This window comes from Eleginops maclovinus, chromosome 12, assembly GCF_036324505.1.
Source record: "Eleginops maclovinus isolate JMC-PN-2008 ecotype Puerto Natales chromosome 12, JC_Emac_rtc_rv5, whole genome shotgun sequence".
In the NCBI taxonomy this organism is placed as follows: domain Eukaryota; kingdom Metazoa; phylum Chordata; class Actinopteri; order Perciformes; family Eleginopidae; genus Eleginops; species Eleginops maclovinus.
Window position 1 is genome coordinate 29,629,605 of NC_086360.1, and position 25,291 is coordinate 29,654,895.

The following is a 25,291-nucleotide window of genomic DNA, read 5'->3' on the forward strand; positions in this document are numbered from 1 at the left end:
TTTCTGTTTTTTTTTTTTTAATTTTTTTTTTTTTGAAAAATTTTTATTCATCTATTTATTGATTTATTTATATTATGCAATTTATGTTAATATGGAATTATTCATGTGACCTTCTTAAAGAAATGCTTAGCTTCTAACACAGTTAGCTTTGTTAGCTTTCCTCCACAAAGAGCCAATGAGACTTCAGAGAAATAACTATGAAAGAGTGGGAGGGGTTTGTTCTGCTGGTCTCTTGGTATTATCTGTTAGTTCCCTCTGATGTTTTAAGTGTACTGTTGTGATTACTGTCGGAGTGTAAATGAGACACAGAGACACCAGCTGTTCGATGTTTCAGACCGTTTAATCTCTAAGTGCTGATCTAATTATTCAACCTTTGTTTGTGTAGCTTCATGTTGTGGTGCTGTTTCTGTTGTGAGCTGCGTTCAACACAACACACGCTCCACTGTTAGCACAATGCTAACAGAACGTTAGCATAGTTTAGCTTCTAACACAGCAGACTGGAACGCTAGCCAGATGTTAGAATAACAAAGCATTAGTTTAAAGCTCAAAAATCATTTTGCAGAATGTTAGTGTAGCGTTACCATATGCCAACAGGATGAAGGTTGATCTTATCAGTATGCTAGCTGATTTTTAGCAGAACGTTAGCAGGAGGATATAATTTTATCAAAATGCTAGCATATGTTAGCAGAATGCTGGTAGATCTTAGCAGAATGCTGGCGTTTGTTAGCAGAATGCTGGCGTTTGTTAGCAGAATGCTGGTAGATGTTAGCAGAATGGTAGCATTTGTTAGCAGAATGTTAGCAGAATGCTGGTAGATGTTAGCAGAATGCTAGCGTTTGTTAGCAGAATGCTGGCGTTTGTTAGCAGAATGCTAGCGTTTGTTAGCAGAATGCTGGTGTTTGTTAGCAGAATGCTAGTGTTTGTTTGCAGAATGCTGGCGTTTGTTAGCAGAATGTTAGCAGAATGCTAGGTTTGTTAGCAGAATGCTAGCGTTTGTTAGCAGAATGCTGGTAGATGTTAGCAGATTGCTAGCGTTCGTTAGCAGGAGATTAGCAGAGTGTTAGCAGCTGTGAGGTGTCCTCTGTGTTAATGTCAGCATGGTACCTGGTTTCAGTGTAGGTGTAGTAAAGTGTTGCATGTGTTGCTCTGCAGCGTTGAACGCAGCTCCACACACACCTGTGATCGTACTTCACTGTGTCGATGTTTACAGAATATACCCAGATAATAAAGCATGTGTGAGGCCATGTATCATCTATTCAAATGAAAGATGCAGCAGCCCACAGTGTGTGTGTGTGTGTGTGTGTGTGTGTGTGTGTGTGTGTGTGTGTGTGTGTGTGTGTGTGTGTGTGTGTGTGTGTGTGTGTGTGTGTGTGTGTGTGTGTGTGTGTGTGTGTGTGTGTGTGTGTGTGTGTGTGTGTGTGTGTGTGTGTGTGTGTGTGTGTGTGGTTTCATTGTGTACCTTGGTGTCATGTGATCAGGGCCTGTGTGTTGACATTAATAAAGTGTGTGTGGATGAAGATGACCAGTCTCTTCTTCTGTGTTGCTGCTCGAGTAAAAACCCTCCAGAGGAACGTGACTGAGGGGTCCGTACTGTCATATATCAACCAGTTAAAGGACAGAAAACAGATGGGTTGTTCAGGACCGTACAAAAACAAAGGTCTAAAATGCTTAACAATTTAATCACATTTTCAAACTAAATTACTGTAAAGAGTAAAACCATGCACAACCAAAACGGCATCAGTTTAAAAAGTAAATTGGTCTTTCTGTGGCACCATTTCTGAGAATACATTTCACAGCTTACAGAATATATTCGATGGGGGTGTTCAATAACACATCCGTATTTCTCAAAGTTATTGTTTTGTGTGAACTCAGGAGTCTCAGACAGGCGTTTATTAATCATTTTAAGATTTAAACTTATTAGCAATTTTTGCAAATGAAGTCTTCATATATGATACATGGGAGGTAATATTTAGATGTATGGAAGTGTTTCACATGTTTTCTCCATTCGTCCTTTTGCCAACGGTGCAGTTTCTCATCTCTCCCGTTTCTGTGCGTGGAGGACCGCGCATTTCCCATCACGTTTGTTTATAATAAATCGCAAAAGTTGCTTAGAAACTGGCGCACGCCATCCTTTGAGCGCACGCCATCCTTTGAGCGCACGCCACGTTTATAAATGAGGCCCTGAACAGGAGGGCAGTCAAACTGATCAAACTTTATTAACAGGTCTCTATCACTGACAGCCCCTCAGTCTCAGGTCTGCACAGACTGCAGCAGGTGGATCAGGACTCTGATGCTGTGCTGGGGGCTTCCTGCCAGCAGGGGATGCTGTCTCACTGCCTGTCTCACTGCCAACTGAGACGACAGACAGGAACACACTGAGACAGGAAGAGGAAGACAGACACAGAGAGAGCTGTACGACAGGAGACGCTCCAACTGTCGCTCTGCTGATCTGATGCCACAACTGCCCATCTGTCTGTCCACCTGCAGACATGTCCTCCCGGGCTGAGAATAAGACAGGTAAGCTCCTCTTCTCTCTCACATGCTAACGGTTAGCCTCCAAGGCTAAAAACATTCACTTCCAGTTAACTTCAGAGAGGTGATGAAGATGATGATGATGGTGATGGTGGTGATGATCATGGTGATGGTGGTGGTGATGATGGTGATGATGGTGATGATGATGATGACCCTCTTCTTCCTCAACAGCCTCACAGTTCGTGTCTCTCACGATGAGGCTGAAGGATAAAATTCACGCACAGAAGATCAGACGCTCTGAACGAATCAAACAGACCCCGACACACACAGCTGACCTGCAGCACACACACCAGGTACACACACACACACACACACACTGATGAGTGTTTGCAGTAGAGTGTGTGGAGAGCAGTGTGTTATTCATTATCCTGCATTTCCCAATTTGCAATACATACTTTTATACTAGGAAGTGTGTGTGTGTGTGTGTGTGTGTGTGTGTGTGTGTGTGTGTGTGTGTGTGTGTGTGTGTGTGTGTGTGTGTGTGTGTGTGTGTGTGTGTGTGTGTGTGTGTGTGTGTGTGTGTGTGTGTGTGTGTGTGTGTGTGTGTGTGTGTGTGTGTGTCAGGGTGTGCTGTTGGAGCAGGAGCGGGACGTGGTCAGCTCTCTGCAATACTTTAAGGCTCTGGTGGACAAACTGCTGCTGGACCCGTCTGTGGTGGGGGGGTTGCTGGGAGGGGCGTCCAGCAGGGTCCTGGAGGCGGTGAAGAGCCTGGTGAGGGAGGGGCCACAGCAGAGAGACAGGTACCTGTCTGTCTGTCTGTCCGTCTGTCCGTCCATCCGTCCATCCGTCCGTCCGTCTCACCCCACTCTACCTGTCTGTCTGTCTTCTCCGCAGTAAGACCGTATCTTCCTGTCTCACTCGTCTCTACCTGTCTGTGGCTCAGCTGATTAGCTGGGCTGATCACGTGATGTTACAAGGTGTCTCCCAAGGCAACAAGGAGTCCACAGCAAGTGTTACCATGGTGATCCGGGCGGTGCTGGATGGGGTGAAGGTGAGAGCTGACCCCCTGGCTGGTAGACAACTCATTGCTCCAAAGCCTTTCTCTTAACTAGACATAACATGCACTTTACACTATACATTTATATTATATTTTCATTTAATATTCCATTTCATTGCACTTTTTACTAACTGTATATTTCTTATTTGCAAACAGTATTTCTGATTCTGATTCAGCTGGAGGCTAATGTTAGCTGGGGGCTAACGGCAGCTGGAGGCTAAAGTTAGCTGTTAGCTGGATTATAATGTTAGCTTGGGGCTAACATCAACTGTTAGCTGGATTATAATGTTAGCTGGGGGCTAACGTCAGCTGGATTATAATGTTAGCTGGGGGCTAACGTCAGCTGGATTATAATGTTAGCTGGGGGCTAATGTCAGCTGGAGTATAATGTTAGCTGGGGGCTAATGTCAGCTGGAGTATAATGTTAGCTGGGGGCTAACGGCAGCTCGAGTATAATGTTAGCTGGGGGCTAATGTCAGCTGGAGTATAATGTTAGCTGGGGGCTAATGTCAGCTGGAGTATAATGTTAGCTGGGGGCTAATGTCAGCTGGAGTATAATGTTAGCTGGGGGCTAATGTCAGCTGGAGTATAATGTTAGCTGGGGGCTAATGTCAGCTGGAGTATAATGTTAGCTGGGGGCTAACGGCAGCTCGAGTATAATGTTAGCTGGGGGCTAACGTCAGCTGGATTATAATGTTAGCTGGGGGCTAACGGCAGCTCGAGTATAATGTTAGCTGGGGGCTAATGTCAGCTGGAGTATAATGTTAGCTGGGGGCTAATGTCAGCTGGAGTATAATGTTAGCTGGGGGCTAATGTCAGCTGGAGTATAATGTTAGCTGGGGGCTAACGGCAGCTGGAGTATAATCTTAGCTGGGGGCTAATGTCAGCTGGAGTATAATGTTAGCTGGGGGCTAACGGCAGCTCGAGTATAATTTTAGCTGGAGGCTAACCTCAACTGGAGTATAATGTTAGCTGGGGGCTAATGTCAGCTATCAACTGGATTATAATGTTAGCTGGGGGCTAACGTCCACTGGATTATAATGTTAGCTGGGGGCTAACGTCAACTGGAGTATAATGTTAGCTGGGGGCTAATGTAGGGTGACCATTTCCATAACACCGAAAAGGAGGACATTATGCGGCATATCAATAAATTACTATGATGTACATAGGACTCTGGTATACTCTCATTTACAATACAATTTTGTGTGGTTTAAAGATGATGTTTGTGTAGCTGAATAGGAAAAAATATGAATGAAAAGTCAAAAAGGGTTTGTTCACAGTATTTGTATTTATTCAATACATTGTGGTGTTCAAAAACTGACCACTGAGATGAATCTTTTAAAGTGCAGAGTGCCACAAAGCAAAACATGTGTGGACTTAAATGGAAAAAACAAATAACAGGTAACATACATAAAAATACAAAAATGCTTTTTTGAAAAGCATAAATAACCTTTTATGTAAACAACAAAGGAGATTGTAAAAAAAACAAAACATTTACATTCAACTGCTCAAAAAGTATAGCATTTCTAAAGTGCTTCAGTCTTTTGGGGACTTGTCTTCAGTGTCTTCATCTGTATATGTGTGTGTGTGTACAGCAGTCCACCTGTATTTAGGCAAACTCCACATTCACCCTCTGTAGCAGCTCAGGAGACAACAGCACCTCTGACATCATGGCTTCCAAGCCCCAACTGCCCCTGGGCCTGTTTATATCCTGCAGGGACTGGTACAGATAACAACATAGCAAGAATACTGTTATCAACCTTCAAAAATCTGTATTGTTTTCAACCAAATAAATATAAATATTTCATGCAGCCCATCAGTGAACTCATAAGACTAGTGTACTCACCAAAGTAGTTGATTGTCTATCTGCAATGCTTCTGTTCTTTCCTGGCTGCATCCAAGAGTTTTTTGTTTTCAATGAACTTCTTGTACACCTCTGTGCAGGGATAAGTGAAATTGACACACACTTGCAGCTCAGCCTTGACACTGTCCACATCCAGGCGATTCCTGTCGTTTCTCCATGCAGTTATCATTGAAAAGACACGTTCTGTGTGTGCATTGCTGCATGGGATGGAGAAAATATAGGCGCTGACCTTCCTGAGATTCACAAGTGGTACATCTGCTTTGGAAAACAGTTTCAAATATCGTTCCTCACTGTGGCAAACTTCCATTTCTGGTGAGCTGAAGGAACCTTCCACCATGGCATATTCCTCATACAGTCCATCCATATCAATGTCCAGATTGCAGGCCTGGACAGTAGCACTGTAGTCTTCAAATGGCACAGAAGTTTTGAGGCCAAGCTTGGCCACTTTGCTATGAAAGCTTGTGTCAGAGAAGTCATATCTTTCACTGATGTATTTCTTTGCTCTTTCATAAAAAAGCAGAACATCTGCTTCACATTTTTTTGACTGGCAAGGGGGCAGCTGCTTCAGTTTGCTGTTAACAATAAACCCAAAGAACCTGTCCTTCATCCTTCTTTCTAGCTTTTGTTTTAGTTCAGTCATTACCTTAAACACTGATGTAATGCTGAAGGATTTTGCCTCAAGTGCTTCGATCGTGTCGGAGAACACCTTAAGAACATGGCTGAGAAACAGAAAATATGTCTCTGACACCTCATTGCTTTCCTCTCCAAAACATCTCCACACAGTTCTGGCACAGTCCCCCTCACACTCACTCTGGAAGTAGCTGGTCAGGGCCTTCCAATATTTCAGGATTCTGTCAATGGATGGCAGCAGGGACAACCACCTGGTGACAACATGCCGCAGCAGGTTGCATTCCTCCACCTCCACAAACTCACAGAATTCCTTTAATTGCGCTGTTCTGCTTGCTGATATGCTGAAATGGCTGTAAACCTTCAGCACAGCATTTTCCACATCAAAATCAAGGCTGTTTGCTGCATATCTGGTTGCGTTATGCAGAATATGGGCCAAACTGTTTGCAGGGAGCACATCTTTTTGGCTCAGTTTCAACTTCTGATACTCACTGTTATGTTTGCCATAATTGACACTGGCATTGTCTGCTGCATATGCAGACATGTTCTTCACTTCTAAGCCAGACATCTCAAGTTTTGCCAGCAGCTGGTTTGCTATGGCCTGTGACGTTTCGTTGCTGTCACTATAGAAATCCAACAGGACATGTTGGATGCCTTCATCAAAGTGAAAATACCTTACCACAATGGGAAAACACTTGGTCGTTCCTTTATTTGAGGCATCGGTTGCCACGGAAAAGGGTAGGTTGTTTTCTTTTATGTAGTCGGTATGTAACTGTACAGAATAGGGCCGAGGACGTTCTCGCACAATGCCTTGGCTTTTGTTCGGCCACAGGTCATCCCTTTAGCTGTGGGCGAGTCACTGAAAATCTCCCGGTCCACTTTCACGCCGCAGTCAACACTTCTGTACGACTGGTGTTGCTTTACAGCATGGTAAACCTTGCATAGCTCAGCAGCGGTTATTTTATTATCCAGGGGCGACGAGGCTTCACGAAAAAATGTCCTCATTGAAGAGGTACCTGCCGCACGTCTATTAGTTTTATGCTTCTCCGTATCCGCATGTCGTTCAATGGCAGCTTTTCCCTTACTGCTTATGTCAAAATCACAACGACAAAGTGTGCAGAAGCCATGAAAGGAGTCTCGACTGGTTTTAGATATAAAATCGTGCTCTTTCGTCCATTCTGGATTGAATGAGGTCTTACGTTTTGGTATGATGCAAACTTTCTGTCAAAGAAGCCGGCATATGTATGACGTGGCAGCACATGGAGCCTTGTTTACGTTTTTAACCAATGATATAGCAGATATTTATCTGACACCGCTCTTAGCCAATCATTTGTTAGAACAGATATGTTACGGCATTGGACGTTGTGCTGCGTCCCAGCAAAGATTCTAGAACTCCGCTCTTCAAGCCTAGTGCCTCAAGAAGGAGGACAAATACGCGTCCGGCTTGATGCTGCGCCGGACGCCGGACAGGGCATTGAAAAGCCGGACTGTCCGGCCTAAAGCCGGACGTCTGGCCACCCTAGGCTAATGTCAGCTATCAACTGGATTATAATGTTAGCTGGGGGCTAACGTCAACTGGAGTATAATTTTAGCTGGAGGCTAACCTCAACTGGAGTATAATGTTAGCTGGGGGCTAATGTCAGCTATCAACTGGAGTATAATGTTAGCTGGGGGCTAATGTCAGCTATCAACTGGAGTATAATGTTAGCTGGGGGCTAACGTCAACTGGAGTATAATGTTAGCTGGGGGCTAATGTCAACTGGAGTATAATGTTAGCTGGGGGCTAATGTCAGCTGGATTATAATGTTAGCTGGGGGCTAACGTCAACTGGATTATAATGTTAGCTGGGGGCTAACGTCAACTGGAGTATAATGTTAGCTGGGGGCTAATGTCAACTGGATTATAATGTTAGCTGGGGGCTAACGTCAACTGGATTATAATGTTAGCTGGGGGCTAACGTCAACTGGAGTATAATGTTAGCTGGGGGCTAACGTCAACTGGAGTATCATTTTAGCTGGAGGCTAACGTCAACTGGAGTATAATGTTAGCTGGGGGCTAATGTCAGCTATCAACTGGATTATAATGTTAGCTGGGGGCTAATGTCAGCTGGAGTATAATGTCAGCTGGGGGCTAATGTCAGCTGGGGGCTAATGTCAGCTGGGGGCTAATGTTTGCTGTCATCCTGCATTTGTCCATCAGGAACTGGTCCGATTGGCTTCAGAGAGACAGGGAGACTCCGCCCCCGGGTCTCCTGTCCAATCACAGGCCTCCGTTGGACAGGGGGGTGGGTTGGAGGACCAGCAGACCTCAGACAGGAAGTCTTCCTGCTGGAGTCCAGAGGAGGAGCAGGAAACTCCTTCAGCGCCTCCTAAACCCCCCATGCCTTCCTCAGAGCCCCGCCTCCTGCTGCCCTCCCCAGGGGGACTCAGGTGAGTCCAAAGGACAGGTGATCGTTCCTTTATGTATTTAAGACCATACATTAGCAAGAGTTGCATTAATTAGCAAACAATAACAAAAAAAAATCTTGCCGATTTGGTACATTTTGATTGTTGAGTTCCTTGAAAGTTCAGAATCTGCCCAGCGTGCAATGATGGCTGTTTTTAATTAAAGTTTGGATCCTGGAAATATCAGAAATGGATTCAGCACCCTCAATAACCCCCAAAATCCCTCCTAAACTGTCCAGATCAGCCAAGTCTTTATTAAACTATGGTCTGTATATGCCAACACAAGCAGGTCCGGCTCTGAGCTGGAGACCCCTACTATCCCTATCATAAGAGTTTGGGGTCACAACAGGTCAGGGGTCATAGCAGGGCTCGCTGAGCTGCAATCGGTTCTGTTGACATCAGGGTCAGAACGCTTCATAACAACAGAAAATATATAAACACAGTTTATGTTTCACATTAACATCTGTTAAACCCACGATCAGTTTAATAATAATAATAGATTTGATTTGTATTGCACTTTTCATTTCAGTAATCTCAAAGTGCTACAGAGCAGGGAAAACAAATCGTTAAAAGGAGAACCTATCAATTTAGCAAAACGCTTAAAAGATGTGTTTTTAGGGTTAGGGTTAGTTTCTACTTCTTATCCCAATGCCTTTAACAGCCACGCTGTTGTCACGGTAACTGGGGACAGGGCTGGTCGGTGTGTGTATCATATATGAGCGTATAAAGACACTCCCATATCAGAGTATGGTATTATGGTCTGTCTCTGTCAGACAGTTTGTGGATGAGCTGTGGGTTAAACAGGAAGTAGAGAGAGAAGAGACATCACATGCCCCCCCCCACTTCCTGTCTGCTAACTGATCCACTGAAGAAGAAGAAGTGAGAGGGAAAGTTTTACAACACGTGACATCACTTCCTGTTGTTAGACAGAGTACTGCAGTACTGCAACCCACACACACTCGTACTGCACACACACATACTGCAACCCACACACACTCATACTGCACACACACATACTGCAACCCACACACACTCGTACTGCACACACACATACTGCAACCCACACACACACTCATACTGCACACACACATACTGCAACCCACACACACTCATACTGCACACACATACTGCAACCCACACACAAACTCATACAGCACACACACACACACACACACACACACACACACACACACACACACACACACACACACATTGCAACCCACACACACACTCATACTGCACACACACACAAACACACACACACACACACACACACACACACACACACACACACACACACACACACACAGACATTGCAACCCACACACACACTCATACTGCACACACACACACATACTGCAACCCACACACACACTCATACAGCACACACACACACACACACACACACACACACACACACACACACACACACATTGCAACCCACACACACACTCATACAGCACACACACACACACACACACACACACACACACACACACACACACACACACACACACACACACACATACTGCACACATACATACTACAACCCACACACACACACACACACACACACACACACACACACACACACACACACACACACACACACACATTGCAACCCACACACACACTCATACTGCACACACACATACTGCAACCCACACACACTCATACTGCACACACACACACATACTGCAACCCACACACACACTCATACAGCACACACACACACACACACACACACACACACACACACACACACACACACACATTGCAACCCACACACACACTCATACTGCACACACACATATACTGCAACCCACACACACTCATACTGCACACACACACACATACTGCAACCCACACACACACTCATACAGCACACACACACACACACACACACACACACACACACACATTGCAACCCACACACACACTCATACTGCACACACACACACACACACACACACACACACACACACATACTGCAACCCACACACACACACACACACACACACACACACACACACACACACACACACACACACACACACACACACACACACACATACTGCAACCCACACACACACACACACACACACACACACACACACACACACACACACACACATGCACACACACACACACACACACACAGCACACACACACACACATTGCAACCCACACACACACTCATACTGTGATCTCTCCACATGTCTCTCCTCAGTCCTCCGGCCCTGCCTCCTAAACAGCGTCACTCGTTAAGCCCCGCCCCCTGCAGGGTTGCTATAGTGGCCCCAATGAGACGGGAGCTTGCAGCAGACCGACAGGTGAGGTGGTAATAATATCAGAGGACTGCAGGTGTTATGGTATGGTTATATAAGATATAATATATGTGATGCTGGTTGTGGAGGAGCAGCTCACTTTAACATTAACCATGATGATGACAGCTGTTACAGGAGGAGACTCTGAAGAGGGGCTGCACTGCTGACGACACACACTGTGGTAACACACACACACACACACACACACACACACACACACACACACACACACAACTTCCAGTCAGCAGCAGAGTGTTTGACATCCCTTCCTGTCAGTTGACAGAAACAGGAAGTAGTGTTTCCTGTCTGCTGCCTCCTGCTGGAGGAGGCAGCTGACAGTTTGATGATTATTATTATTATTATTATTAATGTAAACAACAACAACATTATTATGATTATTGTTATTATTGTTGTGTCTCAGAGGATGATCCGGACTATCACTTCCTGCTCACTGACCTGTACTCCACTGAGACCCCCCCCGCCCTGCCAGAGAAGATACGCTGCAGCACCGGAGGTGAGACACCTGTGTTTGTGTGTGTGTGTGTGTGTGTGTGTGTGTGTGTGTGCGTACGTGTCTGTCCATCTGCAGACATGTCCTCCCAGACTGAGAGTAAGACAGGTAAGCTCCTCTTCTCTCTCACATGCTAAACGGTTAGCCTCCAAGGCTAAAAACATTCACTTCCAATTAACTTCAGAGAGGTGATGAAGATGATGATGATGATGGTGATGATGATGATGCTGCTCCTCCCACACACTCTGCTGCTCCTCCCACACACTCTGCTCTGCTGCTCCTCCCACACACTCTGCTCTGCTGCTCCTCCCACACACTCTGCTCTGCTGCACTCTGCTCTGCTGCTCCTCCCACACACTCTGCTCTGCTGCACTCTGCTCTGCTGCTCCTCCCACACACTCTGCTCTGCTGCACTCTGCTCTGCTGCTCCTCCCACACACTCTGCTCTGCTGCTCCTCCCACACACTCTGCTCTGCTGCACTCTGCTCTGCTGCTCCTCCCACACACTCTGCTCTGCTGCTCCTCCCACACACTCTGCTCTGCTGCACTCTGCTCTGCTGCTCCTCCCACACACTCTGCTCTGCTGCACTCTGCTCTGCTGCTCCTCCCACACACTCTGCTCTGCTGCTCCTCCCACACACTCTGCTCTGCTGCACTCTGCTCTGCTGCTCCTCCCACACACTCTGCTCTGCTGCTCCTCCCACACATGTTCCTCACAGATGTGGCACCTTTTGAAAGCTAAGAAAACCAACCAAGAAGCTTTGTTACATCAAAGAAATAATCTACCACACACACATTTCCTTCCTTTCTGTGTTACGTTGATGTGGAGATGATCCTACTGAACTAAACGTGTTGTTAATATGTGGAGATGATCCTACTGAACTAAACATGTTGTTAATATGTGGAGATGATCCTACTGAACTAAACGTGTTGTTAATATGTGGAGATGATCCTACTGAACTAAACGTGTTGTTAATATGTGGAGATGATCCTACTGAACTAAACGTGTTGTTAATATGTGGAGATGATCCTACTGAACTAAACGTGTTGTTAATATGTGGAGATGATCCTACTGAACTAAACGTGTTGTTAATATGTGGAGATGATCCTACTGAACTAAACATGTTGTTAATATGTGGAGATGATCCTACTGAACTAAACGTGTTGTTAATATGTGGAGATGATCCTACTGAACTAAACATGTTGTTAATATGTGGAGATGATCCTACTGAACTAAACATGTTGTTAATATGTGGAGATGATCCTACTGAACTAAACGTGTTGTTAATATGTGGAGATGATCCTACTGAACTAAACGTGTTGTTAATATGTGGAGATGATCCTACTGAACTAAACGTGTTGTTAATATGTGGAGATGATCCTACTGAACTAAACGTGTTGTTAATATGTGGAGATGATCCTACTGAACTAAACATGTTGTTAATATGTGGAGATGATCCTACTGAACTAAACGTGTTGTTAATATGTGGAGATGATCCTACTGAACTAAACGTGTTGTTAATATGTGGAGATGATCCTACTGAACTAAACGTGTTGTTAATATGTGGAGATGATCCTACTGAACTAAACATGTTGTTAATATGTGGAGATGATCCTACTGAACTAAACGTGTTGTTAATATGTGGAGATGATCCTACTGAACTAAACGTGTTGTTAATATGTGGAGATGATCCTACTGAACTAAACATGTTGTTAATATGTGGAGATGATCCTACTGAACTAAACGTGTTGTTAATATGTGGAGATGATCCTACTGAACTAAACGTGTTGTTAATATGTGGAGATGATCCTACTGAACTAAACGTGTTGTTAATATGTGGAGATGATCCTACTGAACTAAACGTGTTGTTAATATGTGGAGATGATCCTACTGAACTAAACGTGTTGTTAATATGTGGAGATGATCCTACTGAACTAAACGTGTTGTTAATATGTGGAGATGATCCTACTGAACTAAACGTGTTGTTAATATGTGGAGATGATCCTACTGAACTAAACATGTTGTTAATATGTGGAGATGATCCTACTGAACTAAACGTGTTGTTAATATGTGGAGATGATCCTACTGAACTAAACGTGTTGTTAATATGTGGAGATGATCCTACTGAACTAAACGTGTTGTTAATATGTGGAGATGATCCTACTGAACTAAACATGTTGTTAATATGTGGAGATGATCCTACTGAACTAAACGTGTTGTTAATATGTGGAGATGATCCTACTGAACTAAACGTGTTGTTAATATGTGGAGATGATCCTACTGAACTAAACATGTTGTTAATATGTGGAGATGATCCTACTGAACTAAACATGTTGTTAATATGTGGAGATGATCCTACTGAACTAAACATGTTGTTAATATGTGGAGATGATCCTACTGAACTAAACGTGTTGTTAATATGTGGAGATGATCCTACTGAACTAAACGTGTTGTTAATATGTGGAGATGATCCTACTGAACTAAACGTGTTGTTAATATGTGGAGATGATCCTACTGAACTAAACGTGTTGTTAATATGTGGAGATGATCCTACTGAACTAAACATGTTGTTAATATGTGGAGATGATCCTACTGAACTAAACGTGTTGTTAATATGTGGAGATGATCCTACTGAACTAAACGTGTTGTTAATATGTGGAGATGATCCTACTGAACTAAACGTGTTGTTAATATGTGGAGATGATCCTACTGAACTAAACGTGTTGTTAATATGTGGAGATGATTCAGAACCCGATTGGACCAGGGGGATGCTTCATATCCACTCTGTCTGTTCGGAGGTATATAAACTCTTCCTCCTCTCAGGATCGACCTTCTCTCAGGCCCCGCCTTCTTTTGGCTTTGAGTCCGCCCACTGTGATGACATCACCTCTCACTGCGATGACGTCACTGACCCTGATGATGTTGCGTCCTCCCCCCTGTCCCCCAGCAAGACGCCCCCTCCCCTCCCTGAGAAGAAACGGCACAGTGAGTGACAGCAGACCCGATGCTAACGGCTAACTCTCCCGTGTGTCCCTTTACCTGTCTGTCTCTAACTGTCTGGCTGTCACCTGTCTGTATCTACCTGTCTCTCCCTGTCTGTTTGTCTCTACCTGTCTGTCTCTCACCTGTCTTCAGTCCAGCAGTACCTGCAGTTCTGTTCGGCCTACAGCGCTCCATCAGCAGCCGTGTTCTACCAGCGGCCTTTGACCTTCAGCCAGCGTTACATCAGCCAGCAGCTCACACACACACAGCTGGACACACACCTGGAAACTCAGACATCAGACTCAGACGCCTCACCTGCGCTGACTCCTGCTCCACTTTTACCACCGAAGAAGAGACAACAAGTAACACACACACACACACACACACACACACACACACACACACACACACACACACACACACACACACACACGTCAGCACAATACCCAGTTGTTTTAAATGATGTCTTTGTCATCGTTAGGATTCTGATGGCCCAAATGAAGAGGAGCAGACCAGAGACAGGTGACACACACACACACACACACACACACACACACACACACACACACACACACACACACACACACACACACACACACACACACACACACACACACAAGCACTAGTGGATGGAGCAGTAGTGGATGGAGCAGTAGCAGTTGGCGAGTTATCCAGCTAGATGCTAACACCTCCATGCTAACATGAAGGATGTGGACAGCAGGCTGATAAACAGTCAGTTAGTGCAGCTGTCAGAGCTAAAGAGGAAACACTTGTGCTAATGCTATATGCTAACACCTGTGCTAACGCTCTTTGCTGCAGCTCTCAGAGGCTCCAGCAACAGGAAGAGGAGGAGGAGGAGGAACAGGAGGAGGAGATGCTCCTGACTAACAGACAGGATATTCTCAAGAAGATCACAATAAAACCTCAGGTACAGTCCTGACCTCTGACCTCAATTTGACTTCTGTGTGACCTCTGAGTGACCTCTGTGTGACCTCTGTGTGTCAGGAGGAGGAGGGGCCAGAGGTGAAAGCTGCGTCTGCTGAGATCTTATTGGTCCACGCCAGCGAGGCAGACGAGAGGACAGGTGAGTCCCCTCTAGAGTGACAGCTGAAGGTCTCTCGTTCATCAGCGTCTACTCTGTCCATGCTCTGGCCCTTTGGGGGGCCAGGGATCGGGGTCAGTCTGAGAGACCCTCAGCGGGTGTTGGTAGAGCTAGGTGGTGTTTCATGGAGAAGTGTTTCTGGTTCTCCCTCTGGAGTCCTGCTCTGCTCAGACTCTGCGATTTAGAAAGTTTCACTTGTTGCTAAAGTAATGCTAACTGCTAGCTGTTGTTAGGAGTAGCTAGATGAGCTAGTTAGCTGTTAGCAGCATCAAGTCCTGAGTGATGTCATCATGACAAATGCGTGGTTCCTAAGCTGTACATATTAAGCTCCTCTGACATGCAGAGCGCTACCTCTGAAAATACTCTGAACATACTGTGTGTGTGTGTGTGTGTGTAGAATACCTGCTGTACCGTGAAGCGTTCCTCTGCACCTACAGGAGCTTCATCAGCCCGAGGGACGTCCTCAGCAGACTGCAGCGTAGATATCCTCCCTATAGATATAAATATACAGTATCAGTGTGTACATATACTTTACACATAACGTGTTATCATGCAGACGGTTGGGGTCTCTTTAAAAGGATATTCACACACACACACACACACACACACACACACACACACACACACACACACACACACCTGTTGTGAGTCTTTAAACATGCACACGTACCAACACCTGAGTGAAGGGGTGGGTGCACACCTGAGCGCCAAGAACACCTTCCAGCTGCTGCTGAGGGTCGTGGAGGAGCTGTGGTGAGAAACACACACACACAAACGTACACACACACACACACCAAACTACAATGTCATTTTGGCTGTGTGTGTGTGTGTGTGTGTGTGTGTGTGTGTGTGTGTGTGTGTGTGTGTGTGTGTGTGTGTGTGTGTGTGTGTGTGTGTGTGTGTGTGTGTGTGTGTGTGTGTGTGTGTGTGTGTGTGTGTGTGTGTGTGTGTGTGTGTGTGTGTGTGTGTGTGCGCAGTCCCGTAGAGCTGGACTCTGATTTGCTGCTGCTGCTGATGGACCTGGTGTTCTGCCTCCTGATTGGTGGAGAGCTTGAGCATGCCCACCTGCTGCGCTCCAACATCCTGTCCAAGATGGAGCAGAGAGAGCAGCTGATTGGCTCTCCTCAGTCGCTCCGCCCCCTGGCAGCCAGGGGCGTGGCTGCCAGGTAATCTGGAGCTCTGACCCGACCCCCCCCCTCTGATTTTTTTTTTTTTTTAAAGGAAACCAGTGCCTTTAATATAGTGCAGTTCAAATTTCGGTCAGTCTGGGAACCTCTTTTGACATACTTTAGTAATCTTCGAGAACTCCCCGGCACACTGACTGACCAAGTTAGAAGTAGTCAGTGATGGAATCTTGGGCCCACGCTGTAACATGCTTGGCCTGACATGCAGAGCTCTGAAGTCATGCTTTCTCTCATGGTGATCCTATTCATTTGTTTGTATTTTCACTTTATTTAGGAGCAGTGATCTATAGATACCTGTTACTAAAACCTTTTGTTGTCATTATTATTGTTGTTTGGGTCCAGTCAGAGTGGGTGGGCGGGGTGTTTTGTTTTGTGTGTTTAAAAAAGACAAAAGCAGTGATCAATCTGATGTAACCTTGCTGATACGTCATTGTCACTACTCTTGATTTTTCATAAAGATTTGAAAAATAACTAAATATATAGTGCAGTTCAGAAACGGGAGACAGAGGGGAAGATGGGTTCGAACCTGGGTCCACCGCATGGGGATCAAACCCCAGTATATGGCCGCCTGCTCTACCCACTGAGCTATAGGACGGTTCCCCCACTCTGATTTCTGACCCCCCTCGCCTCTGATTTCAGACCCGGGACTCTGCTAGACTTCAGGAGTCAGGATTTAGCTGAACAGCTGACTCTGCTGGACTCTGAGCTCTACTGCAGGATAGAGGTAGTCTGTCTGTCTGTCTGTCTGTCTGTCTGTCTGTCTGTCTGTCTCTCTTTCTCTCACCTGTCTTTCTCTCACCTGTCTAGCTGCCTGAGGTGTTGCTGTGGTCTAAGGAACAGAATGAGGAAAAGTGTCCCAACCTGACGGAGTTCACACAACACTTCAACAACGTGTCCTTCTGGTACACACACACACACACACACACACACACACACCTGTTTATCTGTGGCTCCATCTGGTGGAGCAGTGATGACTGTGTGTGTGTGTGTGTGTGTGTGTGTGTGTGTGTGTGTAGGGTGCGTTCTGTCGTCATCCTGCAGGATAAAGCTCAGGACAGAGAGAAGCTGCTGCTGAAGTTCATGAAGACCATGAAGGTGGGGGGGAGACCGGGAAGGTGGGGGGGTTATACAGTAATAGAGAACTCGTAAAGGGACAGAGCTCGACTGATGGAACAGTGATCATGTGATGTTGTCTGCAGCACCTGAGGAAGCTCAACAACTTCAACTCATACCTGTCCATCCTGTCAGCGCTAGACTCCGCCCCCCTGAGGCGCCTCGACTGGGGGAGGAGCTCCACCGAGGTGACGTGTGTATATTATATAATATAAACGTAACACAGAAAGGAAGGAGATGTGTGTGTGGGGTGCCACATCTGTGAGGAACATGTGGGGGAGGAGCAGCAGAGCAGAGTGTGGGAGGAGCAGCAGAGCAGAGTGTGTGGGAGGAGCAGAGCAGGGTGTGGGAGGAGCAGCAGAGCAGGGTGTGGGAGGAGCAGAGCAGGGTGTGGGAGGAGCAGCAGAGCTGAGTGTGTGGGAGGAGCAGCAGAGCAGAGTGTGGGAGGAGCAGCAGAGCTGAGTGTGTGGGAGGAGCAGCAGAGCAGAGTGTGTGGGAGGAGCAGCAGAGCAGAGTGTGGGAGGAGCAGCAGAGCTGAGTGTGTGGGAGGAGCAGCAGTGCTGAGTGTGTGGGAGGAGCAGCAGAGCAGAGTGTGTGGGAGGAGCAGCAGAGCAGAGTGTGGGAGGAGCAGCAGAGCAGGGTGTGGGAGGAGCAGCAGAGCAGAGTGTGGGAGGAGCAGCAGAGCAGGGTGTGTGGGAGGAGCAGCAGAGCTGAGTGTGTGGGAGGAGCAGCAGAGCAGAGTGTGGGAGGAGCAGCAGAGCAGGGTGTGGGAGGAGCAGCAGAGCAGGGTGTGTGGGAGGAGCAGCAGAGCTGAGTGTGTGGGAGGAGCAGCAGAGCAGGGTATGGGAGGAGCAGCAGAGCAGGGTGTGTGGGAGGAGCACTAGAGCACGGTGTGTGGGAGGAGCAGCAGAGCAGAGTGTGGGAGGAGCAGCAGAGCAGGGTGTGGGAGGAGCAGCAGAGCAGGGTGTGTGGGAGGAGCAGCAGAGCAGAGTGTGTGGGAGGAGCAGCAGAGCAGAGTGTGGGAGGAGCAGCAGAGCTGAGTGTGTGGGAGGAGCAGCAGTGCTGAGTGTGTGGGAGGAGCAGCAGAGCAGAGTGTGTGGGAGGAGCAGCAGAGCAGAGTGTGGGAGGAGCAGCAGAGCAGGGTGTGGGAGGAGCAGCAGAGCAGAGTGTGGGAGGAGCAGCAGAGCAGGGTGTGTGGGAGGAGCAGCAGAGCTGAGTGTGTGGGAGGAGCAGCAGAGCAGAGTGTGGGAGGAGCAGCAGAGCAGGGTGTGGGAGGAGCAGCAGAGCAGGGTGTGTGGGAGGAGCAGCAGAGCTGAGTGTGTGGGAGGAGCAGCAGAGCAGGGTATGGGAGGAGCAGCAGAGCAGGGTGTGTGGGAGGAGCAGTAGAGCACGGTGTGTGGGAGGAGCAGCAGAGCAGAGTGTGGGAGGAGCAGCAGAGCAGGGTGTGTGGGAGGAGCAGCAGAGCTGAGTGTGTGGGAGGAGCAAAAGAGCAGGGTGTGTGGGAGGAGCAGCAGAGCAGGGTGTGTGGGAGGAGCAGCAGAGCTGAGTGTGTGGGAGGAGCAGCAGAGCAGAGTGTGGGAGGAGCAGCAGAGCAGGGTGTGTGGGAGGAGCAGCAGAGCTGAGTGTGTGGGAGGAGCAGCAGAGCAGAGTGTGGGAGGAGCAGCAGAGCAGAGTGTGTGGGAGGAGCAGCAGAGCAGGGTGTGTGGGAGGAGCAGCAGAGCAGAGTGTGGGAGGAGCAGCAGAGCAGGGTGTGTGGGAGGAGCAGCAGAGCAGAGTGGGGGAGGAGCAGCAGAGCAGGGTGTGGGAGGAGCAGCAGAGCAGGGTGTGGGAGGAGCAGCAGAGCAGGGTGTGTGGGTAGCTCCCATGAAAAATGTGACAAACCTCCTCTGGCAAACAGCTTGTTGTGCTGCTCCTCCCCCACACCCTACTCTGCTCCTCCTCCACACTCTGCTCTGCTGCTCCTCCACACCCTACTCTGCTCCTCCTCCACACTCTGCTCTGCTGCTCCTCCCCCACATGTTCCTCACAGATGTGGCACCTTTTGAAAGCTAAGAAAACAGGCTCTCCTACGGTACAACATTTATTGCCAAGAAGCTTTGTTGCATCAGAGAAATAATCCCCCACACACATTCCCTTCCTGTCTGTGTTCCGTTGATGTCATAATATACTTACATATTAATTATAATAAAACTGATATTGTGTTTCAGGCTCTGGAGGAGTTCAGCTCTTTGATTGACAGCTCTTCATCATTCAGAACCTACAGAGCAGCTCTGGCTGAAGTGGAGCCTCCCTGTATCCCCTACCTGTAGGTTGATAACCTGTCTGTCTCTCACCTGTCTGTCTCTCAACTGTCTGTCTCTCACCTGTCTCTCTCTTCAGGGGTTTGATCCTACAGGACTTGACTTTTGTCCACCTGGGGAACCCTGACACCTTGATGACATCACAGGGTTCAAAGGTGAACTTCTCTAAACGCTGGCAGCAATTCAACATCCTGGACTCGCTGCGGAGCTATCAGCAAGTGTGAGTACTGAGTACAGTATTACTGCAGAACTATAAGGAGTGTTTAGCTTAGCGGTGGTGAGGTGAAGTCATGTGACTGTGCTGTAGTTCCTTATGGCTAGTCGCTAAGTCATCACGTGTCCACTCCCTAACATTCTAATGGTTTCTACTACTGTCAGCGGCAGTAAAGTGGTGCAGTGCTGTGTCCCGTGTTGTAGTAACAGAAAGGATGTCGACAAAACCATGTCTTTTAACCGATTTCACCTCAGTGAGAAAGAGAAGAAGAGATGGCTGAAGGTGATACGGTAATTTGGATCTCAAATGATGAACAATAATAACAGGCTAGCGGTTACTAGCTAGCCAAACGTCAGATGTTAACAGTGTTGTGCATGAACTAGTTTTAAAAGAAGTGAACAAGTTCATGTTTCTATGAACTTTGAACTGAACTCAACATCATTTTAACTAACTAACCCTAAGACAGCTAAAGGACAATCAGCGACGCACAGCCTATGTTTACATTAGAAAGCTAGCGCTAGCTTCCAACCCTAAATTCACTAACCTGTCTAGCTATGTTTCTAAGACATTCCCGGTGTGTTGTAACGTTATTTACATGAGCAAAACGTGTAAAGTTGAATGTTACGCTGAAAACGACTAAGCTAGCTAACCCTTACCATACCCCAACACGGTAAAAGGCAGTCAGCATCGCCCCGTGTTTACATTAGCTAGCACTACCAACACCCTTACTTTCTCACCTCAACATCGTAGCTTTTTTTTTCCATTCAGGCCTGGACTTTCCCTGTTAGACTTCCACCTGACATTGTGCTCACTGATATCACCCTATTTGAATTATGAGTTTAAACCTTTCTGAACAGACGTTAGGATGTCAGCGAAGTATGTTGTCACTATAAAAACTGACTGGTTCCTGTGCTGTAGCCATTGTTGTTTACGTGACCTAAAAATGCTAATGGACATGGAAGTGATTCCTAATGGTTCCTGACGTCACACTAGCCATGCCCATAGCCCAACATCAGCCTCCTTTAGCTTAGCGATGGTGACGTGAAGTCATGTGACCGTGCTGTAGTTCCTCTATAGCCCAACATCAGCCTCCTTTAGCTTAGCGATGGTGACGTGAAGTCATGTGACCGTGCTGTAGTTCCTTTATAGCCCAACATCAGCCTCCTTTAGCTTAGCGATGGTGACGTGAAGTCATGTGACCGTGCTGTAGTTCCTTTATAGCCCAACATCAGCCTCCTTTAGCTTAGCGATGGTGACGTGAAGTCATGTGACCGTGCTGTAGTTCCTCTATAGCCCAACATCAGCCTCCTTTAGCTTAGCGATGGTGACGTGAAGTCATGTGACCGTGCTGTAGTTCCTTTATAGCCCAACATCAGCCTCCTTTAGCTTAGCGATGGAGACGTGAAGTCATGTGACCGTGCTGTAGTTCCTTTATAGCCCAACATTAGCCTCCTTTAGCTTAGCGATGGTGACGTGAAGTCATGTGACCGTGCTGTAGTTCCTGTATAGCCCAACATTAGCCACCTTTAGCTTAGTGGTGGTGACGTGAAGTCATGTGACCGTGCTGTAGTTCCTGTATAGCCCAACATTAGCCACCTTTAGCTTAGCGGTGGAGACGTGAAGTCATGTGACCGTGCTGTAGTTTCTTTATAGCCCAACATTAGCCTCCTTTAGCTTAGCGATGGTGACGTGAAGTCATGTGACCGTGCTGTAGTTCCTCTATAGCCCAACATTAGCCTCCTTTAGCTTAGCGATGGTGACGTGAAGTCATGTGACCGTGCTGTAGTTCCTTTATAGCCCAACATCAGCCTCCTTTAGCTTAGCGATGGTGACGTGAAGTCATGTGACCGTGCTGTAGTTCCTCTATAGCCCAACATCAGCCTCCTTTAGCTTAGCGATGGTGACGTGAAGTCATGTGACCGTGCTGTAGTTCCTTTATAGCCCAACATCAGCCTCCTTTAGCTTAGCGATGGAGACGTGAAGTCATGTGACCGTGCTGTAGTTCCTTTATAGCCCAACATTAGCCTCCTTTAGCTTAGCGATGGTGACGTGAAGTCATGTGACCGTGCTGTAGTTCCTTTATAGCCCAACATTAGCCTCCTTTAGCTTAGCGATGGTGACGTGAAGTCATGTGACCGTGCTGTAGTTCCTGTATAGCCCAACATTAGCCACCTTTAGCTTAGTGGTGGTGACGTGAAGTCATGTGACCGTGCTGTAGTTCCTGTATAGCCCAACATTAGCCACCTTTAGCTTAGCGGTGGAGACGTGAAGTCATGTGACCGTGCTGTAGTTTCTTTATAGCCCAACATTAGCCTCCTTTAGCTTAGCGATGGTGACGTGAAGTCATGTGACCGTGCTGTAGTTCCTGTATAGCCCAACATTAGCCTCCTTTAGCTTAGCGATGGTGACGTGAAGTCATGTGACCGTGCTGTAGTTCCTGTATAGCCCAACATTAGCCACCTTTAGCTTAGCGATGGTGACGTGAAGTCATGTGACCGTGCTGTAGTTCCTGTATAGCCCAACATTAGCCACCTTTAGCTTAGTGGTGGTGACGTGAAGTCATGTGACCGTGCTGTAGTTCCTGTATAGCCCAACATTAGCCACCTTTAGCTTAGCGGTGGAGACGTGAAGTCATGTGACCGTGCTGTAGTTTCTTTATAGCCCAACATTAGCCTCCTTTAGCTTAGCGATGGTGACGTGAAGTCATGTGACCATGCTGTAGTTCCTCTATAGCCCAACATTAGCCTCCTTTAGCTTAGCGATGGTGACGTGAAGTCATGTGACCGTGCTGTAGTTCCTGTATAGCCCAACATTAGCCACCTTTAGCTTAGTGGTGGTGACGTGAAGTCATGTGACCGTGCTGTAGTTCCTTTATAGCCCAACATTAGCCTCCTTTAGCTTAGCGATGGTGACGTGAAGTCATGTGACCGTGCTGTAGTTCCTGTATAGCCCAACATTAGCCACCTTTAGCTTAGTGGTGGTGACGTGAAGTCATGTGACCGTGCTGTAGTTCCTGTATAGCCCAACATTAGCCACCTTTAGCTTAGCGGTGGAGACGTGAAGTCATGTGACCGTGCTGTAGTTTCTTTATAGCCCAACATTAGCCTCCTTTAGCTTAGCGATGGTGACGTGAAGTCATGTGACCATGCTGTAGTTCCTCTATAGCCCAACATTAGCCTCCTTTAGCTTAGCGATGGTGACGTGAAGTCATGTGACCGTGCTGTAGTTCCTTTATAGCCCAACATTAGCCTCCTTTAGCTTAGCGATGGTGACGTGAAGTCATGTGACCGTGCTGTAGTTTCTTTATAGCCAAACATTAGCCACCTTTAGCTTAGCGGTGGTGACGTGAAGTCATGTGACCGTACTGTAGTTCCTTTATAGCCCAACATTAGCCACCTTTAGCGTAGCGATGGAGACGTGAAGTCATGTGACCGTGCTGTAGTTCCTTTATAGCCCAACATTAGCCTCCTTTAGCTTAGCGGTGGTGACCTGAAGTCATGTGACCGTGCTGTAGTTCCTTTATAGCCCAACATTAGCCTCCTTTAGCTTAGCGGTGGTGACGTGGAGTCATGTGACCGTGCTGTAGTTCCTTTATAGCCCAACATTAGCCTCCTTTAGCTTAGCGGTGGTGACGTGGAGTCATGTGACCGTGCTGTAGTTCCTTTATAGCCCAACATTAGCCTCCTTTAGCTTAGCAGTGGTGACCTGAAGTCATGTGACCGTGCTGTAGTTCCTTTATAGCCCAACATTAGCCTCCTTTAGCTTACCGTGTTACATTACGTCCTCGTCTGAGTGTACCTGTCTCTCTCTCTGCAGGCCGTACTCTCTGCAGCCTAATGATGACATCATTTCCTTCTTCAATGACTTCAGTGATCACCTGGCAGAAGAAGCATTGTGGGAACTCTCGCTTAGGCTCCGCCCACGAAATGCTCCAAGAGCCAATCAGAGATGACGGACCAAAACAGACTTAACCTGTGCTTGCTTAATGCTAACATGAACTGGTGCTAACGTGTCACAGACACAAGGCTGAACACGGGGCTAACCATGGTCAGCCAATCAGAGGCAGAGTAGGGAGGGAAGAGGCTGTAGAAGAATACATAATATGACTGTAATTAAACACAATTAGCTGTTTCCTTCAGTTTGATTGGACAACCTTTGGGTTTGATGATGGATGTTAGTGTAAAAGCATGACACCTGACAAGGTTAGCCTGGAGCTAGTTGGGGATAGCAAGGTGTTAGCACAAGCTAACCTGCAGTAAATCTGACCTCATACTTTAATAAACGTTTATAAGCCACGTTTCCTCCAGTCTGTGTGTGTGTGGTTTGGACTGATGTACGTCAGCAGGAACATGGAGGTGAGACAGGTGAGACAGGTGGGACAGGTGTGACACATGAGACCCCTCCTTCAGTATTTACTCTATGAACAATGAGCAGACCTGGCGGACCCCCCCCCCTCCCTCAGTACCTAACACATGTGCACCCGGAGTTTCACTCAAAGGAAAACAAAATAGTTGGCGACAGATTTTGGAAGTTATTCCATTTAGCTGCCCACTCCCCACGCATGAACAACGGAGCGACCCGTGAGGGGATCTGGGGGGATGCACACCCCTCCCGGGATTTTAAAAAACCCTCTATTTGAACCTATTTAAGAAGTCCGACCCCTTGTTGGCAAGCACCCTCTCACACATCACGTGTCTGTTTCACAGCTCACATTTAATTCCTCAGGAGCCATAGTTTATTACTCTCATGATTATCTTCAGTTTAAACCCAGACCCGTCCATCAGACTGCCAGATAGAGAAGTGTGATTGGTCCCTCCACAGAACCCGTCTCCACTGCTCCAGAGTCCAGTGGCGGCGTGCTGTACACCACTCCATCCCATGCTTGGCATCGTGCTTGGTGATGTCAGGCTGGCATGCAGCTGCTCGGCCATGAAGCTCCCGGCTCAGTTCTGGTTCTGATACTAATGCAGAGCTGGTTTGGAGCTCAGCAGTTATTGAGTCAGCAGAGCTTTGGACACTTTTTTGTATTTTTACGCTCTGTAACTTCAGGTGGTCTGACACCTCCAGGCTGAGTCGCTATGGTTCCTAAACGT

General features: G+C 47.1%; 1 protein-coding gene across 2 annotated transcripts; it reads left to right on the forward strand.

The window, feature by feature from the left end:
• The first annotated feature begins 2,331 nt into the window (after positions 1 to 2,331).
• On the forward strand, positions 2,332 to 24,493 carry rapgef1a (Rap guanine nucleotide exchange factor (GEF) 1a). Of its 2 annotated transcripts, XM_063897511.1 has the most exons (23): positions 2,332 to 2,517; positions 2,704 to 2,825; positions 3,097 to 3,272; positions 3,367 to 3,523; positions 8,220 to 8,449; positions 10,695 to 10,797; positions 10,918 to 10,972; positions 11,213 to 11,305; positions 14,127 to 14,288; positions 14,439 to 14,647; positions 14,767 to 14,807; positions 15,105 to 15,213; positions 15,291 to 15,369; positions 15,785 to 15,869; positions 16,054 to 16,140; positions 16,365 to 16,553; positions 17,211 to 17,295; positions 17,379 to 17,473; positions 17,588 to 17,666; positions 17,771 to 17,872; positions 19,892 to 19,989; positions 20,064 to 20,204; positions 24,015 to 24,493. In XM_063897511.1, exons 1-23 carry the CDS (start codon positions 2,490 to 2,492, stop codon positions 24,148 to 24,150), a joined length of 2,661 nt encoding a protein of 886 aa, XP_063753581.1. In that variant the 5' UTR covers positions 2,332 to 2,489; the 3' UTR covers positions 24,151 to 24,493. The 2 variants fall into 2 exon arrangements, 1 of the variants encoding a protein (XP_063753581.1); XR_010166976.1 differs by lacking the exons at positions 20,064 to 20,204; positions 24,015 to 24,493 and having other exon boundaries at positions 17,748 to 17,872; positions 19,892 to 19,984.
• The last annotated feature ends 798 nt before the right edge of the window (positions 24,494 to 25,291 follow it).